This window comes from Triturus cristatus, chromosome 5_1 (genome assembly GCF_964204655.1).
Source record: "Triturus cristatus chromosome 5_1, aTriCri1.1, whole genome shotgun sequence".
NCBI classification, from domain to species: Eukaryota; Metazoa; Chordata; class Amphibia; order Caudata; family Salamandridae; genus Triturus; species Triturus cristatus.
In genome coordinates this window covers 163,240,416-163,265,361 of record NC_140587.1, presented here as the reverse complement: position 1 = coordinate 163,265,361, position 24,946 = coordinate 163,240,416, and the positions used below count along the sequence as shown (strand labels likewise).

Here is a 24,946-nt window from a genome sequence, read left to right as displayed (position 1 = left end):
GTATCCTAAATTTAAGACTTTCGGTATTCACAGAAGGCATTTAGGAGTCCTAAAGTTAGGAGTCCTAACTATACTACTACTAAACTGAGAAAAATCCTAATTTTAAGACTTTCGGTATTCACAGAAGGCATTTAGGAGTCCTAAAGTTAGGACTCCTAACTTCTGTGAATACCGAAATGAGTAAGTGCCTTCTGTGAATACAAAAATGGTAGTAAGTTTAGGATTTTGGCTTAAGTTAGTTCTGTGAATCGGGCCCTCTCTGTATAGAACATACCACCTTATGCACAAAAAACCAATTTAAGAAGAAATGTTTGACATTTCTCTGTCGAGAGCTCATAGTAGTAAGATTTTGACACATTTGTCTAGACTCTTGAAGCATGTCAGTTTCTTCCCAGGTTAGAACCCTCACCCTTGACAAAAGTGAACGTGGAACATCGTTCTTATTCATACAAGATTGTGCATGAACCTGATATGGGAGTACTGATCGCAATGGCTCCACCCACAAGTTTCTTTAGATCCCTGAGTAAGCAGATGATTTAAACCTTTCCAGGTTTTAAAGGATTAACTCATCAACAATTCTGTTTCAGACATTGACTCTAGCACAGCAACTTCACAACAGGCAGGCAGTGATATACCCAGATTCAAACTGATACTAATAAAATTGTCCTGAAAACAGAGGCGATATTCTCAGTCTCCTCCAAATTCTGAGTCATGCAGTGTCTGAACAACTGCGACATTTGACTTGAATTGAGGGATCAATGAACACTCACTAGCTTTCACCAACCTCACCGAGGATTACATTTAAGATTAGTTTAAATTGAACCTCAAGCATTGCCAGACACTTATAAATGGAAAGAGTAAGGTTGCCATTGACGGTGTCTCAGGATAGGTTATTTTTTTTTTTTTTTTTTTTTTTTTTAAAAACCTTTATTCGTGCATCTTGAAAGAACAAATACGGGCCTACAACCTTCAGGCCGGCCACGATACAATGAAGCACTGATAGCCACATTAAATCCCCCGTGCGTCAACAGTCAGGATTAACAACAAGTTATGGATCACATACTGGAGATATCTTTGACACTCGGGGAAGGAGAAGTGAAGGTTAATTTTAAGTTTTTAGATAAGTTTATCAAGAAAAAAGTCAATGAAGGATAGGAACAAAGGAGATTCGAGTCCGCAAGATAGCCTCACCACACGGGAGAGCAGCAACAGCAGGAAGAACAACAATTGAAGCAAAAACTCAAACAGTGAGGCGGTGCAGAAATATAACAGGATAGTCACATGGGCAAGTACGCACCCCTCCGGAGCCGCCCCCACTCGATCCACCCCGCACCCGGACCCAGAATCGAAGAAAGCAGAACGCAGAGACATAAAGGAAAAAAGGCCCATAGAACTAATTAAGAACAGAGTATTACCCCCCCACCCTACACCAATGCGGAGGCTACGGCCTACCCCCCCCCCAGCATAGTGCCTGTCGCCCAATGAACCCGAAATATAGAGGAGAAAGAAAGTAGGAATAGAGGAAAGAAAATAAGAAAACAGAAAAGAAGGCGGGGAGGAGCCCACGGGACACCAGAGCGCCCCAAACCATCAGCCAGTCATGGCCCCCACACACTGAGAGCCCACTACGCCAAAAAAACGGCATGCGAAGATACCATGGCACCACAGTGTAAGCGAAGGGATACAAGTCGCAACGAGTGCGCGCATAACATGCATACAGTTCCAGTCCCAGGCCAGCCCGTCCATAAACCATGGCATTAGAAGTCAGTCTAGCCCTGGCCCGATCGCGGGCTTGGGATTAAACCAGCCCCTGCATGAAGGCCCCGTGTCCCAAACAAACAAAAACAAGATGGTCGCTTGTGAAAGGATGGTGAAGTAGGATCACGAAATGGCCGCCGCCCCTCGATTAAGGTCCCTCTTTGCACCACATAAAATCCAAACCTGGCAAGTAAGGTACAGGAGTTCCACAAAAAGTCAGCAGTGGGCCACCGCGGACGGCTCCCCGAAGCCGTTAGGCATCTCTCAACAGGATAGTCCAGTGGACGCGGTGAGGCAGGCAACAATGAAGCAGGCAGCCATGACCAGGGGGACAGAGCATCCGCAGTTGAGGTGTAGAGCGGTGTACCCTGGGCGCCGGGAGCGCCAGGTGAAGGCACCAGAGTAACACAGTCACACACCGCCGTTGCGTCCCCGCAAGCGGACAAAAGCACCGGGAGACCCACGCCCTGTAGATGGCACACAGTGCGCTCACAACCCGCGGCCGACAGTATGGGGTCAAACCGCTCACTCAGCGCCTGCAGGCCAGCGCACATCTGTAGTTGGAAGTCCCGCAGGGCAGCCAGAACGGAGCCGCATGTAAGCGGAGGCTGGGCCCCCACAGCGGCAGCAATCCGGGACGGCACAGTGGAGCTGGTGTCCGGAAGAGAGGGGGCGAAGTGGGCGGCGGGCGAGACCGGAGTATCGCCCCCCAACCGCAAGCAGGCACTAAACGCCATGTTTTGCCGCTATACGGTGCAATGGCCGGGGGGGGGGGGGGGTCGTAGCAAGTAGTCAATTCCCCTCAGGTCTACGCCGCAACGGGAAAGGCCGACAATCGCTTCTCTTCTCGCAGGGTCCCTCCGCCGCTGGCTAGGCAATAGGTGAAGGGGGCAGCTGCCTCCCACAGCGCGGTACTCAGAGCGGGGCAGGGGACCCGCCGCACAGGGGCCCACCCCACAGCTCCAGCCCGTCCGGCACAGGGTGCAGAAGGTGTCCGGCCGTCCCTCTCCGGGCTCGTCCGGCAACGATCCGTGGTGCGAGGTGAAATCGGGACCGCGGGGCTCAGGTTAGCGCTAGCTGGTCCGGCAACTGCGGAGCTTCCAGGGGGCCAGCGAAGGCCGTAATGACGCAGGGTTTCGGTGCAGAGGACAAAAGCACCCAGAACTCGGGCATCTGGGCGGGCTGAGACTCCGGGAAAGCGGCAACGCGGTCAGCGCATCTTCGCACACGGTGCACCTCGAAAATCGGCGAGGATGGGCATCAGGATAGTAGTCCGAGGCCACGGACCGACGGAGCCGGGCGCTCAAGCGTCTGCTCCGGTCGCCATCTTGGCTCCTCCCCAGGATAGGTTATTGATCAATACAATTAAATTTAGAACCAGTCTCTCAAGCATTGGCAGCTGCAACATTTTGTGCATTGGAGCATAAAATCCCAAGTTACTGGTTCTTTCATATTTTATAATAGATTGTTTTAATGCACAGAAAAGTGGTGTCTTAGACTTAACACAGGGGAAGACAGGCTAACTCTAACCTCTCTTAATGAGCCATTAAGTGGTAAATCTTGGGTGGCTTCAGGTGGTGGAATGGTTTGCCAAGACCATCATGGTAGCAACAAACACATGAAAAACATAAACATCAAGAGGCATATTCAACAAATATTCACGCAGCTCAGCAAGCCACCTCACTACGCTGCGTGAAAGGGCAGGAATGTGCTTTATTTAACATTATAAAGGGGCACCTTCCGACACAAAAAGAACCCACATGGGCATTTTCCTCTTTCTCACAGTGCCGCACTCATAGAAAGAGGAACAATTGAGGAGAAATAAATATATTTCTCCTTGCTATACCTCTCCTGGGGAGGGGTAGCATTTTGACACCTTCTCAGGACTACCATTACTGGTAAATCTGGGAATGCGCCAAAATCCATGGGTGGATTCGTGGACACCCATGCTTCACCCATGGAACGCCGCCCTGGGGCAAAGCGAAGTAAGGCATTAATTTGTGCTGCCTTGCATTACTCCAGATTTATCAAGACATACAGGGCCACGCAGAATCGCCTTACTTGGCTTCGTAAATCTCATTTAGATTTTGCGTCACACTTATGCCCCCTTGAATCGTGCATAGGTTTCACAAACCTTGATAAATCTGGCACCAGGTATATAGATTTTTAGGAAGCATAACAGAAATTTAGTAAAAATGTGAGTAAAAATGACAAGAAAACTGTAAAGAAGTAAGAAGTGTCCAATAAGTTATCAGTGTTAATAACATAGGCAAGTGAAAAGATCTTGAAAATTTGAAGGGTTTTCCACATTACCTTCCAGTGAATTCCACCCGCTCTCCCTTGCAAGTAAGTTGGACTGATACAGTGCCTATCATTGGATAGTATCCCTAATCCACAGGAATAAATACCTCCTGCAAATTATGGAAAATAATTTACAAGTCTTATATATTTCCTGTGAAATATGGATTTTGAAACCTCTGTTAGTGTGTGCAATAACAGTAGCCACAAATAAGTACAATGTGAGTATTATGACTGTGCGGGTCATCACAGTATATTTTGTGTGCACTTGATGATGGGCATCAAGGGATGAATGAAGGTTTTCAGGCAGACAGTATTGCAACAGTGTAAATGAAGAAGAGGGTTTTGCAATTGTGGTATTCACCAATAGAATAAAGGGGTGCAGATGCATCACAACAAAGAGAGTCTGGAGCATGAACTTAAATGAAGATATGATTCAAAAGAAGAAGTTATGTTGCACCTGGGATGGAGGTGTTTTTAAGGTGAGATAGTAATCCCAATTCTGTTTTGCTTAAGGACACTGTGGTTGCTTTGGAGGCCCTTTCTCGCTACTGGACGAAGACCTACTCAACAGAGGGAGGGAATCTTGCCCTCACTATCTCTTCCCCACAGAGAAGTTTCAAAAACACACTTCACCTGGACAAACACAGCAAACAAGTGCAAGAGCAGTTGCAGGTAAGTCTTCTGAGCCAATAAACGTGTTTCACTCTTTAGATGGTAATCCACCAGTGCTTTGGAGAGCACACACGTGCAGTTCACAGCGTATAACACAGGCAAGCAAACATGCAGCAACATTGAGCACAATAGTCATCAGCATCAGCCACAAACCCACAGTGATTTCTCGACCAATTCAGCTATAACTCATGGCATATGCCGCTGTCATAGACTAAATTACCTGCACTAAAGAAGCCATGATCCAAGCAAACAACATCAGACATACCTGACTTCCCTCACTAATATTGCTCCTAATACATGCTGAGGATGAACGACTGGGTGAGGGTCAGAGCTACAGCCTCCGTTTTGAAAAGTGGAATACAAGCATAGACATATAAATGTATAATAAATTGTAACCCAGATGCCTCTGTTAGGCTAATCTTTCTTCATCCTGTGTCCCTGGTATTATAGTGTAGTATCTGCCTGTAGGCAGGAAAGGCAGAACTGTGACCTCATGATGAGGCACATCTTGAGGAAGTTTGTTTTGGCTTTCAATGCACTTCTCTTCCAGGGGCTCCTCATCAATAGTCATAAGCACTAAAGAGTCCCGCCCACGTGCGTGGATCACGGAGCACTTTTGAAAAGTATGCATATATGTATAACAGGCTTAGTACATTAGTACCTTACATATATGTTTGCAGATTTAAGAAGGCTCAAAATAGGCAGAATTTACAGAATTTTCATTTTAAGAACCAGCCAATTGCATATAAATGCATCACTAACAAGAAGAGACCATAGAACATCTTTCCAAAAACATTTTTGTAAAGGAAAAGAAAGGAATATGTTTTTAGTAGGCTGCAATGCAAAGCATAGAAGAGAAAACTGGCACAGTGCCTTTAAGAACCCCACAGTATCCCCTGTATCCCATCATGCCAGTTGGGTCAGTTCATTTTTCTGGCTCCTAGAAACAGGATACTGGGGCACTGAGCTCTGCCTTTTTGGACAAAGTCTTTTAGAAATCTTTGCAAATATTGTACTTAGAGTTTTAGTTCAAAGTCTATTGATACTTAGGGTAGTTTGACACCTCTTTCTGATAGACTATTATATATTTGTTCTGTTAAAAATGTTTTTACTTTTTGTGAAGTGCCCTTCCTGTGGAAAAAGAAGACACAGTGAGACCCCACAGGCTCTGCATTATGTGCCTTCTTGAGGATAACATTCATGATTCCTGTACCTATTGACAATCTTTCTCCAGAAGAACTTTGAAGGATCAACAATAAATCAGACTACATGGGTTGCAGCAAAAGAAGGAAGAAAATGCTGCCAGATCTTCTAGACACCATGGAGAAGGCTAGTCTTCTACTAAAGCTTCTTCTTCCCCCTCGAGGTAGATCCAAGGAAAAAAGACATCAGAAGAAGAGACATTGCTCCTGTTCGACATCGAGAAGCATTATGTAGAGGAGCATAAGGTTGCAGACTGGACACATACCTATTTGCTTGCGCTCATCAGGTACAAAGTTGAGACACTCAACAGTGAAAGAACCCGTCAGTTGCCATCGAAAAACACCTCCTTCAATGATAAGATCTCAGTTGTTGATATTGAAACCACCTCCGTCTATGGCAAAGCTACCTCTGTTGATGTCGAGACTGCCTCCCCCAACGACGACCTACAACTCCATAATCTAAATACTCCCAAACATATTATCAATCATGTCAAACACTGGAAGTAGTGCTTTTGGGACATTGCTTTATGGTACATCTTCACCAGGGAGGGCCACGCCACCTAACTTTTCTCCAGATTCAGTAATATCTCCAATGCTATCACCTATAATCCTTGGCATCTCCTTCTGTCCTCACAAATCCACAGGACAGTCCACAGTTGACTCATAGACATCGTTCTAAATCTAGATCCAGCCTTAGTTTTTTAAATGGCTCTAGAGAAAGAAGCCAGTTGTCTCAAGAAGATCTAGTACAAGCCATCGCAGAACACTGTCTCCCTTATGAACAACAACCTCAAGATCTTTAATCAGAAATTGTTCTTCGGCTTCCAGATTTCAGGATGGCATTAATGAGAGAATGCTTGTATCAATTCAAATCATTAGTCCAGCTGCTGACATATCAGATTTATCCGCTCATGGTTACTGCCATGTTATATGGAGAAGCTCATGACTTAGACTAACAGGTCTAAAACCGTAAGCGCAAAATAGAACCCTGAACCTGCCAATCTCAGGAAAAACACGTTTGGATATCAAACGGATGACGACATGCCACAGATGAAGACAGTACAGTAAAAGATGTGGGCCTAGAAAAGAAAAAAATAATTTAGAAGGAGTCACAGGCCCTATGATAGCTGCTACAATCCTCAGAGGGTTGACACCCCTCACTGGTTGCACCACAAGCAGCAACATCTCCTAAAGCAGTCATACAATCCAAAAGAACAGGAGGTCAACATCAGCAATCTGCAGCGGGAAAGACTCTAAACAATGACAATGAGTCACATCTTCCCCCAGATCTGTCAGTCACTCAGGTGGGAGGAAGTATTGTAACATGATTTTCAGAGTGGCTGCTGATAACTGTACACAGATGGGTCTTTAATATTGTTCAAAGTGGCTGTTCTTTTCTTTTCTTTTCAAGTCCCCTTCCTTCAACCAAAACATCATCTTATCAACAAGTTCTATTTCAGGAAGAGGAGAACATTTTACTGCAGAAAAAAACAGCAAAGGAAGTTCCTTTGCATCGAAATGGATTGGGAGTGTATTCCTGATACTTATTGTTTCAGGAAAAAAGGATCAATACAGGAAGCAAAACATTTGCAAAGAAACAATGAGCCATTTTCAAGTATGTCTCCATACATTAACCAAGTTAGATCTTCTGATAAAATATAATAAATAGACAGTAATTGTCAAGATTTATTTAGCAAAACTGTCATCTTCAGAAATAAAGTCCATCCAAACTAGTCTCCAAAAGTTGTTGTATGAAAAATGCAGCCAACACGTTTCGCTCTCACTCAAGCTTCTTCAGGGTTGTAACATACAAAATCCAATAAGAATTTATTTTTAAACATTCAGTTACACACTATTCAATTTAAAACACTTAGGGCTAGATGTGCATCCTTTTTTGCAAAACAGGGTCACAGCATGCACAAATACAATTATCATTTGCGACTCTCGCTTTTAGGAAGGGGCGTCTCTTCCTAATAGCGAGTCAACATGCTATGTACTAGTGTTTTGCGGCCTCAAAACACTTGCAGTTTACCACCTACTTTAAGTAGGTGGTAAACCACTCACAAAGGGGGAGGGGTCCCCTGAGGACCCTTTCCCCTTTGTGAGTATGTTGGAAAATATTTTTTAAGAGCGGGCAGTGGTCCCAGAGACCACTGCCTGCCCTTAAAAAAATGAAACAGAAAAGTTCAATTTTTCGTTTTTAAATGCATCCCGTTTTCCTTTAAGGAAAACGGGCTGCATTTAAAAAAAAACTTCTTTATTTAAAAGCAGTCTCAGACATGGTGGTCTGCTGATCCCAGCAGGCCACCATCCCTGGGAGGGCCTGTCATTCCCAATGAGCTCGCAAATTGCGAGAGGCTCATTAATATTCATGAGCAATTTGCGATGCGCTATATTGCAGGTCGTACATCTGGCCCACTATTTTATAATTACAGACAACCTCCACTGCTGCTTCCAAGTAGCAGCTGTGACTGCCTGTGAAGCATGGAGGGATACAGGGGGTACTGTGATGTTCGTACAGGCATAGTGCCAGATTTCTCTACTTTGCTTTGCATTTCAGACTATTAGCCAACAATGCTTCATATTCCCTTTCGTTTTCCCTTTTAAAAAGATTTGTGGAAGATTTTCTATGATCATTTTGTTATAGTGACGCATCTCTATGCAATTGGCTTTTTAAAAAAATGAAAATTCTATGAAATTTGTCAATTTTTTATCTTCTTTAGGATGCAAACATATATGTAAGGTGCTGTGGTACAAAGATTGTTATACATATATGTATACTTTTAAAAAGTGCTCGGGATCTCCACACATGGGCGGAACTATTCAGTGCTTATGACATGTATGAGGATTCTCCAGCGAGAGAAGTAGGATTACAGATGAGTAACTTTTCCTTCTTCATGGGGGACTGTTGAGCGCTGCCAGCAGGTGACCATCCTTCTGGCGAGTACTGTATTACCTCTGCCACGTTATAATGATTAGAGTAAGCTATCAAGGACAGTCAGGCTTGTTGAACATTGCCCCCTTGCATGTGACAACGAAGCTTGCCTCCCATGTGTTTTAAAATGTTGTCACTGGGTCATTTCTAAGTATAACCGCACCTTAATGTGTGATCTACAATATTTAAAATTATGTTTATAGGTTAATTTCACGTTTCTCTATGTGATAACATTAACTTAATAATTTAAACTCTAGGCTCATGCTTTGCAGGGATGAAGAAATAGATAGGCATGAATGTGTGCTTTATATATGGACATGAGCACGTAGTATAGGATTTCAGTTTCAGCACTGAGGCCATTCTAATTTTATGTAATATTACCGTTGAGGCGGTGGGCTAAGATAATGTATAAGTTATCTGATGGAGACCTCTAGATCCATATTCCTTCCCATAGGATATTCTCCAGGTGTCAGACTTGATCCGGAAGGTTTTGAGCTGTAGCCCTGCACACCGTAAGGTGTCGTCCAGCTTCGCGTCAGTGTCGTCCACAGCGTAAATTACGTTGGCGGTGCCTCTATATGCGCCACCTTGGAGCTCTGATGTCAGTTCTTTCCTTTCCACACCAGATAGAGCAGATCCGGTCAGAGCTACCCTTAGTTGTTTCTGACTGGCTTGTTTCTGACTTTTTGTCAACTCTTTTTTGAGAGATTTGATTTCCTGGTGTGACAGTTTGTCCCCTAAGAAACCAACTGGTTCACAACCATATGGTGCCTGTCACCAGCAGATGTCTATGACAGACCCACACTTAGTGTGGTGCTAGGAAAGGGACCACACCTCCAAGATCTACAAGGACTGCCGCGAGCTCCTCGCCACCAATGTCAGACGACCCAATGAGACTCGGTTGCGCAGAAGGTCCTGTGACTGTTCATGGAGCCGCACCCAGCGACTGTAGTCACACTTGAGGTATCAGGGAAGTCAAGTAAAGTGACACAAGTACAAGTAATTTAGGAGGATGAAGAGTGGGCTTCCTTGCACACTTTTACAAAACACTACTGTCTGAACAGCCAGGTCCGTCGCGATGAGCTCTTCACCCTTTCGGTCCTGCAGGACTTTCTGGTTTAAAGTGACTATGCCCACCAACCTCTGGAGAGGCATTGCTTGGGTATCTGTTCTAAGGCAAGGAATCTGCGGATAGATGTCTCTATCAGATGAACATTACGTGGGTAATGCCTTATCTGGTAAAGACTCCATATAGCCGCACACTCCTTACTGGCCCTTCCATACTTCCCACTCTGCGAGCTGATTGGAGTGTAAGGTAGACTCTTCTCAGGGCCTTAAGTATTTCACACCAGTGGTCAGTTCTTTATCGATGTTCTGCACTTATGGCGGCAGGTTCCGTCCGGAACCTGGGTGTGATGTTCGGGCCCAATCTTCAGCTAGACTTATTTGTTAACAAGACTGTGGCCACTTGCATGGCGCTGCTCCGCATGCTATGGAAAATTCTTCCGTTACTACTGGTCCATGCTCGGCCAGAGGTGGTACGTGGCATTATATTGAGCAGGTTGGACTATTGCAACGCATTGCTGTTAGGAGCACCCGCCATTTTGGTGGGTAAACTGCAACGTGTGCAGAACATGGCTGCTAAGTTGGCCCTTTCTCGGCGGCGCTCTGATTCTTCCACCACGGCGCTGGCAGACCTTCACTGGTTGCCTATCTCGCCGCGGATTGTGTTTAAAGCACTGTGTTTGGTGTTTAAGGCGCTTCATGGGCTAGGCCCTGTCCCGTTGCAGGAAATGTTCACGTGGTATGTACCTGCATGTCCTCTTCGATCATTGTCAGCTTATTTATTGGTGGTTCCGAAGGTTTTGAGGGCCCCGATGGGCGGACGGTCTTTTAGATTTGTGGCGGCCAAATGTTGGCACTCCCTACCCCTGTCGCTGAGAAGTATGGGGGATCTTTCCTCCTTTAGGAAAGGATTAAAAACTCATCTTTTTCCTAGGTTAGGTTAATTTTGCTTGGATATTGTAACATCGCGTGTTGTTGGTAATAAGTCGAAGCGCCAGGATACCCTTTGGGTGACAGTTTTTGCGCTCTATAAATACGCCATACAATACAATACAATGGCGTGGAAAATCGCGAAAGTAACCGACATCAGCATGCTGGTGCAACACCTATATAGATCCTTTGCATGTACTTTCTTGTGCAGACACCGCCGCCATTGCTAATGTGGAGCAGAAAGATGCTACCTAACGGCATGCAGGAGAACTGCTCAAAAACTTCAGGATCCAGTTTGACGCCTGGGGAATAAGGTAATGAATCTGCGGCTAGATAGTCTCTAACGGATAAGGAGTTATCAAAGGTAAGTAACTTGTTCTGCAACAGCTGTAACGTTTTCATATTGTTTATATCTGAGTCACATTTTATATTGTGATGAGTTTAATTGGCAATGCCTTTTTAGCATCATCATCATCATTATGTGACAGGGCTGTGACACATATTCCTGTGACATCACTTCCTGTGACAAAATAAAATGATTGTGCAGTGCCAGAACAAATTTGTGGCATTGTGCACGGCAAAGGCTGTGGATCCTCTCTCTGCCCCTCTTTCTGAGGTTCTCTTGTTCCTCCTTTCTTTGGCCCAGCAGGGCTCTGCTCTGGGCACTATCAAATGCTATCTCTCGGCAAGTTCTGCCTTCCTTCGGCTTCCAGATCAGCCTTCTCTTTTCAAGTCCCAGGTTGTTAATCGCTTCTTGAAAGGCATAACTCATCTCTTGCCTCCTATTCCTTTCGTTATGCCTCAGTGGGACTTGAATCTAGTTTTAACTTATTTAATGTGCGCTCCCTTTGAGCCACTTCACAACTGTCCTTTGAGGTTTTTAAGTCTCAAAACTGCATTCCTGGTGGCTATCACCTCTGCCAGGCGAGTGAGTTAGCTCCAGGCTCTTTCTTCAAAGCCTCCTTTTCTCTCTGTGCATCCTGACAAGGTTGTCCTCAGAACCCGTCCATCCTTTTTGCCAAAGGTTGTCACTGCCTTTCACATTGGGCAGACCATCACTTTGCCCACCTTCTTTCCGCCTCCTTCCAAAGAGGAAGAGAGGCTCCACCGTCTGGACCCAAAATGTGCGCTGTCTTTTTACCTGGACCGCACAAAACAATTCTGGGTGGATGACCAGCTCTTTGTTGGCAACGTGGGCGCCAAAAAAGGTCGGGCCGTACACAAACGGACTATCTCTCTGTGGGTCATTTTGTGTATCAAGGCCTGTTATTCTCTGGCAAAAAAGGAGCCTCCAGTGGGGTTGCATGACCATTCCACCAGGGCAACGGCAGCCACTGCTGCTTTAGGGCGAGGAGTTCCTCTGAATGATATCTGTCAGGCAGCTAGATGGGCATCGTTGCACACCTTTACCAAACACTACTGCCTGGACAGTCAAGTCCGGAGAGATGGCTTCTTTGGCCTTTCTGTTCTCCAGGACTTTCTGGTGTGATATTGGTTCGCAGACCCACCACTGGGGTTGGTATTGCTGGGGTATCTATTCTAAGGTAAGGATTCTATAACTAGCGTGTTTCTCTCAGATGAACAAGTTACTTACCTTCGATAACGATATATCTGTCAGAAACATTAGATAGTTATAGATTCTTTACCGCCCCAACCATCCTCCCCGTTCTGCGAACTGATTTTTGGGGTTAAGGATATCCTTTCAGGGCCCTTGTTTTGTGCACCAGTGGATAGTGTCTTGCGTGGCTCTGCGTTTCTGGCGCGGAAAGTCGTGTACAGAACTGATGTCAGCACTCGAAGGCGGCGTCTAAGTAGCTACTGCAATGTCATCCCAGCGACACAACGCCAATAACGGACGCAGAGTCGACCGACGCCACCTTCCGACGCGCAGAGGTACTGCTGACGAAAAAGCTTTCCGGATCCAGTCTGACTCCTGGGGGTAATTCTAAGGTAAGGAATCTATTAACTAACTAATGTTTCTTACAGATATATTGTTACCGAAGGTAAGTAACTTGTTCATTAGTACTGGTGAATGTTAGAAAGATAAACCAGTATAACATAGCTTACATCGTATTAAGGGCTCGGAAGAACACTTTTGGGTATTTCTACTAATTTATGATCAAGTTCACTCATACCTCCCTTAAGTCAGCAAGAGTGTGTGTAGAGATTGTGTTCCAAGGTCATCATAGGCAGAGCATTCAGTTTCATATTACTTTAGGAGGGTAAAGGGATCAGAGGTCGTAGGTCATAAAATAATACTAAATAATGGCAGTTTGGCACTGTAGAAAATGAATAAATGAGTGATAAATGGTTGTTCAGGCATCCAGCAAATGGTTAAGGGTATTTGAGAGATGACACACATTCTTATGTGACCTGGACTCCACCAATAATCTGGTGGTCTTGGCTCACATGGAGAAGATTCTAGGGAGGGCGCTCAGTGCCAGTGTTTTGGTCATACAAAAAGGTATGCATGTCTTCAAGGGATGCACAAGAAGACCCTTTGGTGGCAGAGTGGCTGTTGTGCAGAGCTAGCAGGTCATATTTTTTAATCTTCACAACGATAACTAGAATTTCATCCTTTAGATGTACATAATTTGAGTACCATGGTTTAGATAACATAACACTTATTGTTACAACAGGAAGAGAAGTTACTTTGTGTGGTTTGCTGCATATATGCTAAATATCACTAGGGCAAATTCTCTAAATGTGAGCTTTTGATATCAAAGTAAAATCACAACACAACAATGATTTTAATATCTATTCTGAATATTTCTTTTCCCTGACCTAGTTTTCTCTCGGAAACGATTTGCATGTGGAAGTCCAAGGGAAAGGCAAAGCAACCCTGACGGTGAGTAATAATGTGTAAACTAAGACTGGCTTAGCTCTACAAGGTTTGTTTTCACACCCACAGGTGTCACAAGTGAACTTAGTTCAATAGAACAGTGATTGAATGTGAAAAACAGGTTGTTGTAGCCCCACACAACCACACTCAATACATTGCTGAAGTGGCATCTGTCCTTAGGGTTACTAACGGTTCCTAAACAGGCATCCAGGGATACAGTGGCAATTTAGAAGCCCAATTTTGTTCTTTACAATATCACACACAAACACTGTGTTCAAAAAAAGACTCAACAGGCTCATCTCATTGCCTAGCACACGTAAAAAACAAAAGAACAAAATAATATTAAAATAGCAGTAATGCATGCTACGAACAACCAGAATGAAATTAACATTCCTACCAAAGTTAAAATGGCATCTAGCTACCTAACCCCCTAAAAGGAGGCGAAAGGAGGTGCAAGTGGCGAGGAGCAAGTGGCGTGGAGCTTGGCGTGGAACTCGGAACGATTGTCGGGTTGTGTTGCGAGCAGTTACCTGCTCCTGCAGGTTTCCCGGAGGGCTCTCTCCTGCTTCCCCGGCTTTCTTGTTTTAACCGCGTCCTGTTATACGGGCGCTTCAAGTGGGGGCAGGAACGGCCATTGACGGCACCGCAGTGCTGCTGCGGTGCTGCTGGTGCGGTGCTGCGGGAGTAAAGGAACCTTGACCTGCGATACGGCCATTTCAAGCGGAGGTAGGAACGGCTGCTACCGTGGTGCTAAGACCCTGGGTGCTGTAGGTGGTAAAGGAGCCTTGACCGGCGGTACTGCTGGTGCAGCGGTTGCTGCTGGGTCAGAGGAGCCTTGGCCTGTTGCCTGCAGTCTGGTTCTGTGTAAACACCAAGGATACACTAAGAGCAGAGCCAAACCGAGGAGTGGAGTGGAGAGAAGTGCTTACATCTACCGTCTATGTGACCGGCTCTTGATCGCGCTCCTGCTACCGAAGGATTGCCCAGCCTTCTCCCTGTATTTTTTTGACAACGATAAATAACAACAAACAGCAATGAATAAGTGAGTGAATGGCGAGTGACAAGTGGTTAGAGGTACGAGACGCGACGTGAGCGACAGCCAAGGTTAACCAGACAGTAAGTCGCTGAGCCGCTGGAGTCTGTAATAAATCTGTAAATCTGTAAAATCAGTGAAATAAATTAAAGGGGCAAGTGATAATAGACTTTGGCCCTGTGGAAGCAACCCTTGTCCCCTGTACTACTCCACATGCTTAGTCTATAGCCCTACCTGGAGACTGGATATTAATCAATTAACAAACTAATTATTTATTTAATAAGTAACCAGTAGTACCGGTGGATTTAGTGCTGAGGTTGTGATTTGGGGGTATTTTCCTGGGAGGTTTTGGAGGTGCGTTTTGCTCCATTAAAGGACACGTTGGTTCTGTCACTGGCCCATATTGATTCTCTGAAAGAGGCAAAGTTTGCCTCACCTTAGAGGGTGAACTATGAGGTCGGGAAAGGAGCGACCACCTTTTCCTCCTATCAAAAGGAAAAGAAAAATACAACAAACACTAATATTGGACACGTTTAAAATAAAACAGGCAGGCGACACACAGCCCCTTAAACCATCTAAGGTCCACACATTTAGGAAACTGGGAAAATCGCCGTCAAAGTTTGATTTTATGAAAGATCCAATTGGTGCTATGCTAACAATGCTAACTAACTCATGTGATCTTCAAACTCCAATTACTCCAATTAAACCACTGAATAGAGAGAATATTATATCCCCTAAGCAAGGAGTAAGTGAACCAGCCCACCCTGAGTCTGAAGTTGAAGTCGAACGAATCCCAAATTCAACTAAAGACCAACTTAGCCATTGGGGTCAAATAACGGACCTAGAGATGTTAACCATCCCACTTTCTGGTCGTTCACAACAAGAGGACCCAAAGTGCACGAGTCCAATGATAGGAGATACTCAGCAATTATTACCAACTAGGCACCCAATGCCAATAGAAGTGCAAGTAAAAATCAGAAAAGCTAACGGAATAGGGGGACCATCTAATCTGGCCAAGTAAATCAACCAGATCAAATAAATCAACCAGATCAAGAAGCTCCAAATGATCTAAATGGCGGAGTGAAAACTATAAGGGATGTCAATACCCCACTGAAACCGGATCTTAGTTTGTCTAAAATAAATTCCGAGCAAAAACTGGACCAGCCGAAATTTAATCAAAATAACAGAGATCAAACTAATAAGGATAAATACAAGGGCAACCCAGAAACTCTGCAGCGTTGGAGTACTCCATATCAAAAATATGTTTTGAATAGTAGTGCACAATTTATTAATTCTTATGACGAGGGATATGGTTTTCAAGGATCACAAAAAGAGGAGTATAAGGACCTATCATTCATAAATGGGCAATATCATAGCCCAGGTACTCAGGTACCAGGAAGTGGAAACACTGGAGCAATTTGGGATTTATTTTTCAAAACCTCGCAATTAACCTTGGAAGGCTTAACATATCAGTCCAACAAAATGGAGGTCCAAAAAGATCTCCTGAGCACTATGGCTTCCTCTGTTGCCGAAATTGAGCAGAAGATAACGCTAAATAATTTTAATAGTAAGGGCACAATCTCAGCCAATATCTACATATGCAGAGTGTAGTTGTGCCCCACTAATTAACAAATTGGCTACCATTCCGGATATTTTAAAAACAATAATTGACGATGTAAAAGGGACATTTTCTACTGTGGGAACTCAACCCACTAAGATTGACTGCCCTTCTAAAGATACAATAAAAAGTAAAGACAATAATGTGGTTGCTAAAGAAAAAACAGTTGATATAACAAAAGACCAAGAAGTAATAAACTTATGTTCATCACAATCAACAGTGACAGACGCAGCTCCGGAAGTTCATCTAACAAAAAGAAAGAGAAAAAAACTGCGGAAAGCAAGAAACAAAGTTTATAAAAGTACAAAAAATACAAACACATCGAGTATAGTGAGATTGAACACAGGAAATAACCACGACCAAATATCAGATTGCGAAGGTGATGGTAAACAAATGTCTTCAACAAAACCTTTTTACCCTCTATTTAATAAGGATCTAATGGAGGTTCAAGCAGTTATGAAAAATAAATGTTCAAATAAGCAAGCTGATAGTATAAAAATGTCAGAGAATGGGAAAAATCAGTCCATAGAAATGCTGCAAATGGAGGAAAATAATAAACAGGAGGAAAATAAATTCACAATTGGAAACAAAAAGATCAAAGAGTGAGAGTACCAGTGGGGATGAAACGAATAGAGATTTGTTAAAAATCGGGAAGGATATTAAATTACCACAAGATCTGGGAGCCGAAAAGAAGCAGTTATACAATCATCAACAATCATGGTCTCAAACTGTTAGTAATCATAATGGAAGGTTTACTGAGCATGCTAAAGGTGATAAAAGCCTGCAACAAAGGGAATTAAATAATCCAGATCAAAAGGATGGAGCGGTGCAGGTAATATTTACGCCGGAATATAAATCTAGGGGTAACAATGATATTCTGAATCGTGGAAACATATTAAAATTGTGCAATGCAGTACCCGCATTGAAGAAAATCAAATGTACAGATATAGAATCAATTGAATTCTTCACAATTAAGAACAATAATCAAGAATCAACATTAGTAACTTGGACATCATCTACTGCTGCTAGTCTTATTATGCAAGAACATAAACTCTTTCAGGACTGGGGAATAAAAATAACAACTCCCCCTCAACCTTCCTATCCTAGCCCCTTTGTTTCATCAAAATTACAAAATCATAATCAAATGAGAACTGAGAAAATAATAAGAAGTACTCAGTATTAAAAAACCCCATAGGAATGACCAACGGGCATCTTTTAAAATCATTAGAGGAAAAAAAAGGAGACCCACTACTTGACACTGTCAAATAAGGTTGGTTAACAGCAGCTCTCCATAATGTCAGGCAGGACTGACATCTATTAACTGAAGTGCCTTTAAGGGGGCCAACAATCATGAACGAAAGGGTCAGATTATGTCCTTGAAATATAAATGGAGTTCAAGCAAAGATTCAAAATAATCAACTAGCTACCCTGTGTTGTTTTCAAATCATTTGTTTACAAGAGACTTGGGCTTTAGTCCCATTTAGATTAGAAGGGTATAAAGGCTATTACTCATTAGCTAGGAGAACAAGTAACTATGGCAGACCATGTGGGGGTCTGGCCACTTTTATATCAACTGATCTAAAAATAGAAAGTGAAATGGACGCACAAAGTCAAAAGGATTATCTAATTGTTAAAATACGATTCAAGGAACAAAATATAACTAAAACTCTTGTAATAATTAACATATACATTCATCCCGATATTAAGACACGAAGATCAATGGCGAACAATTTGATAATTATGATATTGCAGCTACTGGACAATGATACCCAACCTGAGCTCATTATTACCGGAGATTATAACATGAATATGCTATGGTTTTACGTTAGAGATGTTGATATACAAAGGCAAAATTACTTATGGTCAATTCCAAGTTTTTTATTAACAACGGTTACGAGGGAACAAAACAATGAAAAAATAGCTAAGACTCTTGTAAAAGAATTAGAAACTATAGGTCTAAGAGTGCTAAATGGTCGATTTCCTCAGGATTCACCACCTGCATGGACTTTCCAAGCTGGGGATTACAGGTCTAGAATAGATTATACCACAGCATCGTTGAATCTATTTCATAAAATCTTTTCTTACCAGATAGAGAGAACAGATATAAGCTACCATGACCAACAACTAATTGAGTTAAACCTAAATGGCCTAAGATATGAAAACCATATGACACTTCCGGGAGAAATAGCGACAGTAAACTATAAGAAACTTTATTGGTCAGATAGCATCAAAGATTCTATTACAAACACTGCGCAGGCAATTGTTGATTTTTACTTTGAACGAGATTACTCAAACGCTGTTGAAAAATGGTCTCTCTTAACCAAGGAATTAATTACCAGTCAATCTAAAAAATATGCTAACAAAGGTCAGTGGAGAAATAAACCAGCACGTTCATTGGTGAAAATTTTGTTTGAAAGCCATCAATTAAAAAAAGAACGTAACAGAATCTTGAGACTGGTAAAAAAGTTCCCAGTTAATTTAGCTTACAGAGTGAAACTTAAAAGGATAAATAAAGAAGGTAGGAAAATGGTCTGGAAGGACAAAATGTAAGAAAAGCAATTGTTGTGGGCGAAAGCTCTATATGCTTGCAAAAGGAGTAATTCAAGAGACTTCTGGATTTTAGTAAACAAACTGAGTAGGTCTAGTAGCAAATCTACTTCATCAACAGTGACTGAATCTGAATGGGTATTGTTTATAGATATGCATTTGAATTCTACCCCTAACATGGCTAAGAATCCTACTGATAGGGCAATAAACGGAATAGGAGGAGAAAAGAATAACAACTCAATAGACATAACAGAAAACCAAGTATGTAAATTAATAAAGACTCAGAGATCCAATGGTGCCCAGGCCCTAATGGGATTCCCGCAGTGTTGTATAAGAAGGAATCTTCATATTGGTCAAGCTATCTAACCCCAGTTTTTAACCACGCTCTCCAATCAAAAACAGTTCCGGAGTCATGGAAGGGATCTATTATTTCTCCTATATATAAAAGTGGGAACTGGTCCCTCCCATCCAATTACAGACTAATCACGCTCCAAGATATTGGAGCTAAATTATTTGCATCGGTTCTACTTAAGGAATTAATTGACTGGGCTAATGAAAATCATTTAATTCCAAAAAAACTATCGGGTTTTGTACAAGGGCAAGGTACAACAACAAATGTGATAACACTGGGAATCATAATGGAAAAATATAAAATAAAAAAACAGCCATTATATTTATGTTTTGTTGATTTTAAAGCTGCCTTTGACTGTGTGAATAGGCAGGTTTTATGGAGGAAATTGGATCGTTGTGGCATTAGCTCCAGCCTTTTAAATGCAATACAATTGTTATATACCGATACTTGGACAAGAGTCCGGCTAGGGAATGGTTCAAGGCTCTCGAGGAAAATTAAAACAACTCAAGGCCTAAAGCAAGGGTATGTTTTAGCCCCATATTTATTTAACCTATTTTTATCAGATTTTACCCTTGAAATGAACAATGAATTAGCAGACTCAGCAAAGCTGGCGGAGAAACAAATATCAAATTTATTATACGCTGATGACGTCGTTCTGCTAAGCCAAACAAGGATAGGGCTACAGCGATTAATAAACAAAACACCAATGTATTCAATTGAGAACAAAATGACTATAAACTAAACAAAAACAAAAGTAATGGAAGTTAGTACCAAGAAAAGGAAGGACAGTCAATACAAATGGTAGCACCAAAAGCGGGAACTAGAAAAAGTACAATGTTACAAATATCTTGGGATACTATTTGACGAGAAAGGAACCTTTACATTCCATAAAAAGGAGGTGAGGAAAAGAGCCAAAAGTCTACAAGGGGCTTTTCGTCTACTTTATAGCTCCTTGGGAGGTCCAACTTATACCCCATTAATAAAAGTAATAAAAGCGAAATTGCTCCCAAGCCTTACATACGGAAGTGAAATACTGTGTGGAATGGATTCTGCATTATTAAATAATGCTATTACAAATACATTTAAACATCTATTTCGGCTTCCACCTAATGTATCACCTGCTCAGATAAGGATAGAATTTGGCTTTTGTAATCAACAATATGCAAGAATGGGTCAGTACGTTAAGACCTGGAGACAAATTAAAACTAATATCAATAACCTAATGTGCACATTCTTGTGGAAAGAAATGCAACAAAATAAAAAACTGTCCTTCCATAAATATCTACAAAAAGTACTTGAAGAACTGTCAGTTGCTGAAATTTGGGAAATGTCCTTAACATTACAAAGTTTTAAGAAAATGATTAACAAATCAGTTAAACATTTGTCCCTTTAAAAAGATAAAGAACTGTTTATTAAGAGATCCCACGCATGGATGTTGGTTCAGGAATATACAAGTCATAAGGTCCAACCATACTTAGAAATACCATGGTCAGTAGAAACTAAAACACCTTTATTAAAGCACGATTTGGCAACTTTCCTGGCTTAAAACATGCAGTGCCCTGGCTGTGACCATCTAAGCCGACTATGTGCAAAGAAAACAATACTTGAAAAACTGCTTCATTGACAGAGGTGTTCGTACCTGCAGACACGCCATGGTAGTCCGTTTTAGACCAACGGATATTAAAATGATTTCCAATTTTACTAAATTTCTAATACTTGTTAAAAAGAAGTTGGATACCTGTGAGTTGGTCACAGGAAATCTGGAAGTCTAAAATAGTTAAGGACAAAATATAGGACTAAATTTATGATATCATGCATAAGTTATAGAAATATTAATTGACACTATTTATATTAAGTTCTGGAAAGATGACGGTCTGATGTAATGTTTATATATTGTATTTATGTCTATTTAAGAAAACCTTTTAGCCCTTAAATTATTTTTAAAAAACTTTTGAACTATTTTTAATTGGTGCGTTTTCTCTAAGAATGTAGTTATTGTAAGATTTTTTATTAATCATGCAAATAAAATTTACCAACTACTTATATGTGCTATACTATGAGAGCTGGAATAGTGTAATGTGCATCTAGAGTTTCTTAGGGAGAATCAGAGCACTGAACAGAAGTTTACAGATAAACACTGTAGTTATCAGCAGTCGAGAGCAAGTGTTGCCTCGAAGGGAAAACATGCATCAACCATGGCTCCTCTTTCTTCAGACTTGGATTGGCATCAGCTTTCACAGTAGAAGGGAATACTACAGAAATAATGCCTTGTATTAACCATGTATTAGGTGAATCGTTACAAACTGAAAATATTGTTTCTTCCAATTGTTCGATGCTCTATATCGTGTATGCGGATTTGGATCTGATAGAGACTTATACTCGCAGATTCTTCACCTTGGAATATTCCCCAGGCATCAGACTGGGTCTGGAAATTTTTGAGCAGTCCCATTGTGTAGTGGTAGGGAGGGTTGTTTGTCTTTGGCATCATCCTCACCAGAAGTGACATGCGCAGTGACTATTTAGGCAGCACCCCAGCATGCTGAACTCAGTTCCTTCTTTTCCGCACCATAACACAAATCGATTGAGGTCCCCTCAGTAATTTTTTCACTTGGATTTTATGCCATGCTTTGCCTTTGGGTTTAAAGGGTATGGAGCCTGCACCTGATGCTCACTGTGTAAGGGATTAACATGTGCAATAGAGGGTTTATCCCACCCCACTTGGTTTCTGTATGAGGCCGGGTTCCTGTTTAACATCCCATCCACTGGTGTAAATTTCCTTGATATCTTCGGGTACTATGTGAGAAAAAGCTACCCTAATTACTTACTCTAAACCTCCCCCACTCCCCCGGGTGCTTCACTAATAAAGTAATTTTCAGCTAGTATGATATCAAAAACCTCGAACGCGGAGAGAAGACTGCTTTAATGATGCATTGTATATCCCCTTCAATCTGTATCTTTAGAAAATAAACTCTTATCAGGAGGATTTAAATGCTTATCTGGACTCTCAACTAGTATCAGCCACCAGAAACCTTTGGAGAATTGCCCGTTGTCTTATTTTTCTAGAGTATCCGTAGCTATTTCTGCATGTTTTTCCTACTACTTTCTTCTTTCTAACTGGAGTCTCAGGGCCCAACCCTTTCTCTTCCCTCTTTACATTGACTTCAGTCTCTCGTCTTGTTCAACTTTTCATGCTATACTCTTCTTTTCTTCAGCACTGGGATAGACTCACTCTCTCTGCTTGTTTATCATCAATGACCTGAGAAGAACATTTAGAACGGCTGTCAGAATGCTGATCCTGTTCCGACTTTTTAATCTTATTGCGGCACCTCAAATTATAACCATCCCTACAAACTTCTCGAAATACAGGAAGTCCAGTCCGTCTTTGCTCTCCCTCCCTCTGTTTCTTTCTACCTTCTGTTGTAGATTTTTCCTTAATGGAACCTTCACTGTCACTGACTGCATTACCCATCGTCCGTCCTCCCTGTCTCAGTATTAGCATACATGAGGAGTCTGTTTCCAACAGGTCACTACTAAAGTAAACCCAACAAAATTTGAAATTTCAGTCCTATCTCTACGTTGACTGACCTTGTTGTAAAAGTACCTCCCTTTCCTCTCAAATCTCCTGATAATTGTTCCCTGTCGACCTTTAAATGGTATGACAAATAAGTAAACCTTTTGTTGTAGTACGTTGTGCGTGTTTTCTTTGAATGCATTTCTTATGTACTTACTGCCCTGTTCATCACGTTGTGACAGTTACTCCCAAGTCTCAGTTCTCGCGGTGCTGGGGTAGGGAAAAGTCTTGGTATGGGGAGGTAGTCTTGCAGATACCAGCATGTGGTGGTGCTCCCACTCTGGTCATGTGCTGTTCCTGTTCAAGCGACCGGATATTCGATTGCCTCATTTTTGTCTGGCTCAAGCATCTCGAGTAACAAGAGTTGATAGCCAGGCATCTGCATATAAACAGGATGTATTCCTTATTCTATTCACGGCTGGAACTTGCTGCCTGTTGTTGGAAGGTCTCATTGTTTCAGTCTTACAGCTTTTACAGTTTGTTCTATAGGTGTTATTTTACTTCAGTTACTATGGAACACGTGAAGGAAACCAGCAAGGTAACAACCCTGAGCCTCCTATGGATGAGGAGGTATAACAGATCTCTAGAGGGACTCTGCAGCTATTAAGCAGACAGTCGACCCTGCTTTGAATGAACCAGCTGTAAAAAGGGCTAGGGCAGACTTGGATGGGGAGCAGGAGTCTGACCACAAAAAGAGCTACATTCAAGGTTCGCAATTGTAGAAAGTGTTGGTATATTCAAAATGTGTTGGAATTTAAACAGAACCAGCAGAAGCAAGAGGAGCTTTATACACAGTGTTGCTCCTCTACAGTTGACAACCTTCCATTCCATGATGTCTTTAGAGACATTGTCATGAAATAATGGAAAGACATTGATATATCCTATATTCCTCATTTTCTGGGAAAAGATATCCAATTGACCACTTTGAGGAACAGTACCCACATATTCCAAAAGTCAGTGCTCTCCAGTCATATTTGAAGGGTTTCATCTGGTCATCAGAACAGACAATCAGTAGCAAGTTGTTAACCGAATCATCAGGCGGGCAGAAGGAGTTGGGGACTTAACGACCTGGCCACTAAAAACTTTTCCTGAGCAGTAGATCATCTGTTGGCTGTGAGTTCAGTTTACGTTCAGAGCAAGGTGAATTTTCAGGCACATGCTTTGAGTCGCAGTTTGCCTTCCATTTCTCTTTTTCATTTACAACAGTTTGGTTTGGGCCCCCAAAGATAGACCTGTTTGCCTTCCAGATGCAATGCTCCCTCTCATTTTCTCGAATGCTTGGTGTCCTTTTGCAGTCAATGTTGTGGCCTCAACATCTACTGCATACTTTCCCTCCAATTCTCCTCCCATTAAAGGTGCTGCAGAAGATTCAGGAGGAGAAGCTTCAGGTGATGATAGTGGCTCCATTCTGGCCATGACGTCGATGGTATCGCTTGATCTTGGAGATGGCAGTAGAAGTTCAGTTTCATCTCCCTTTCATCCCCCTCCTGCCCCTTCAGTTTTCCATCTCGACTTTCAGGTTCTCAAGAGGCTGAACTTGCCAGCTTGGAAGTGGAGAGGTTATGTTTGGAAAAGTTGAGGTCCTCACATCAGGTGGCCTTGGATATAGAAAACTCCAGAAGATCATTTACATTGAAATCTTACAAGTAACATTAGGGTTCTTTTAAATATTGGTGTTCTGGGAAATCGGTGGCCCCATATTCCATTAATCGTTTTAAGTCCTTGACGTCTTGAAAGAGGGTTTTGACAAGGACCAAGCTCCTGCTATCCTCAGTGCTTAGTGGTTAGCAATACAGGCGTTCAGAAGTCCATCTCAGGATTTCTCATGATTCTTACACTAGTGGCTTTCCTTCTTAAGAGTTTTAGACTCAGGAGCCAGCCATTCACAAATATGGGTCCAACCTGTGGTTTGGTGATAGTGATTAATGGGCCTTCTGTTGACTCAGCTTGAACCACAGAAAGATGCTACTTTACAGCACTTATTTCTGAACGATTACATCTGCCAGAAGACCGAGGGAGTTATCTGACCTTTTGATTACGTTCCCTTCTTTGAGGTTTTTCCCATACAGGGTTGTACTTCAAGTAGATCCCAAATTCATTCCTAAGTGTAGTCGAGATAT

General features: G+C 42.4%; 1 protein-coding gene across 1 annotated transcript in view; it reads left to right on the top strand.

Annotated features, from left to right (window-relative positions):
- The window catches only part of LOC146830518 (complement C4-B-like), a 554,995-nt gene that overhangs the window by 438,896 nt on the left and 91,153 nt on the right, over positions 1 to 24,946 (top strand). The window contains exons 30-31 of the mRNA XM_085604724.1: positions 4,573 to 4,731; positions 13,652 to 13,711. Coding sequence (XP_085460850.1) covers positions 4,573 to 4,731; positions 13,652 to 13,711 — 219 coding nt within the window. The remainder of the gene's footprint in view (positions 1 to 4,572; positions 4,732 to 13,651; positions 13,712 to 24,946) is intronic.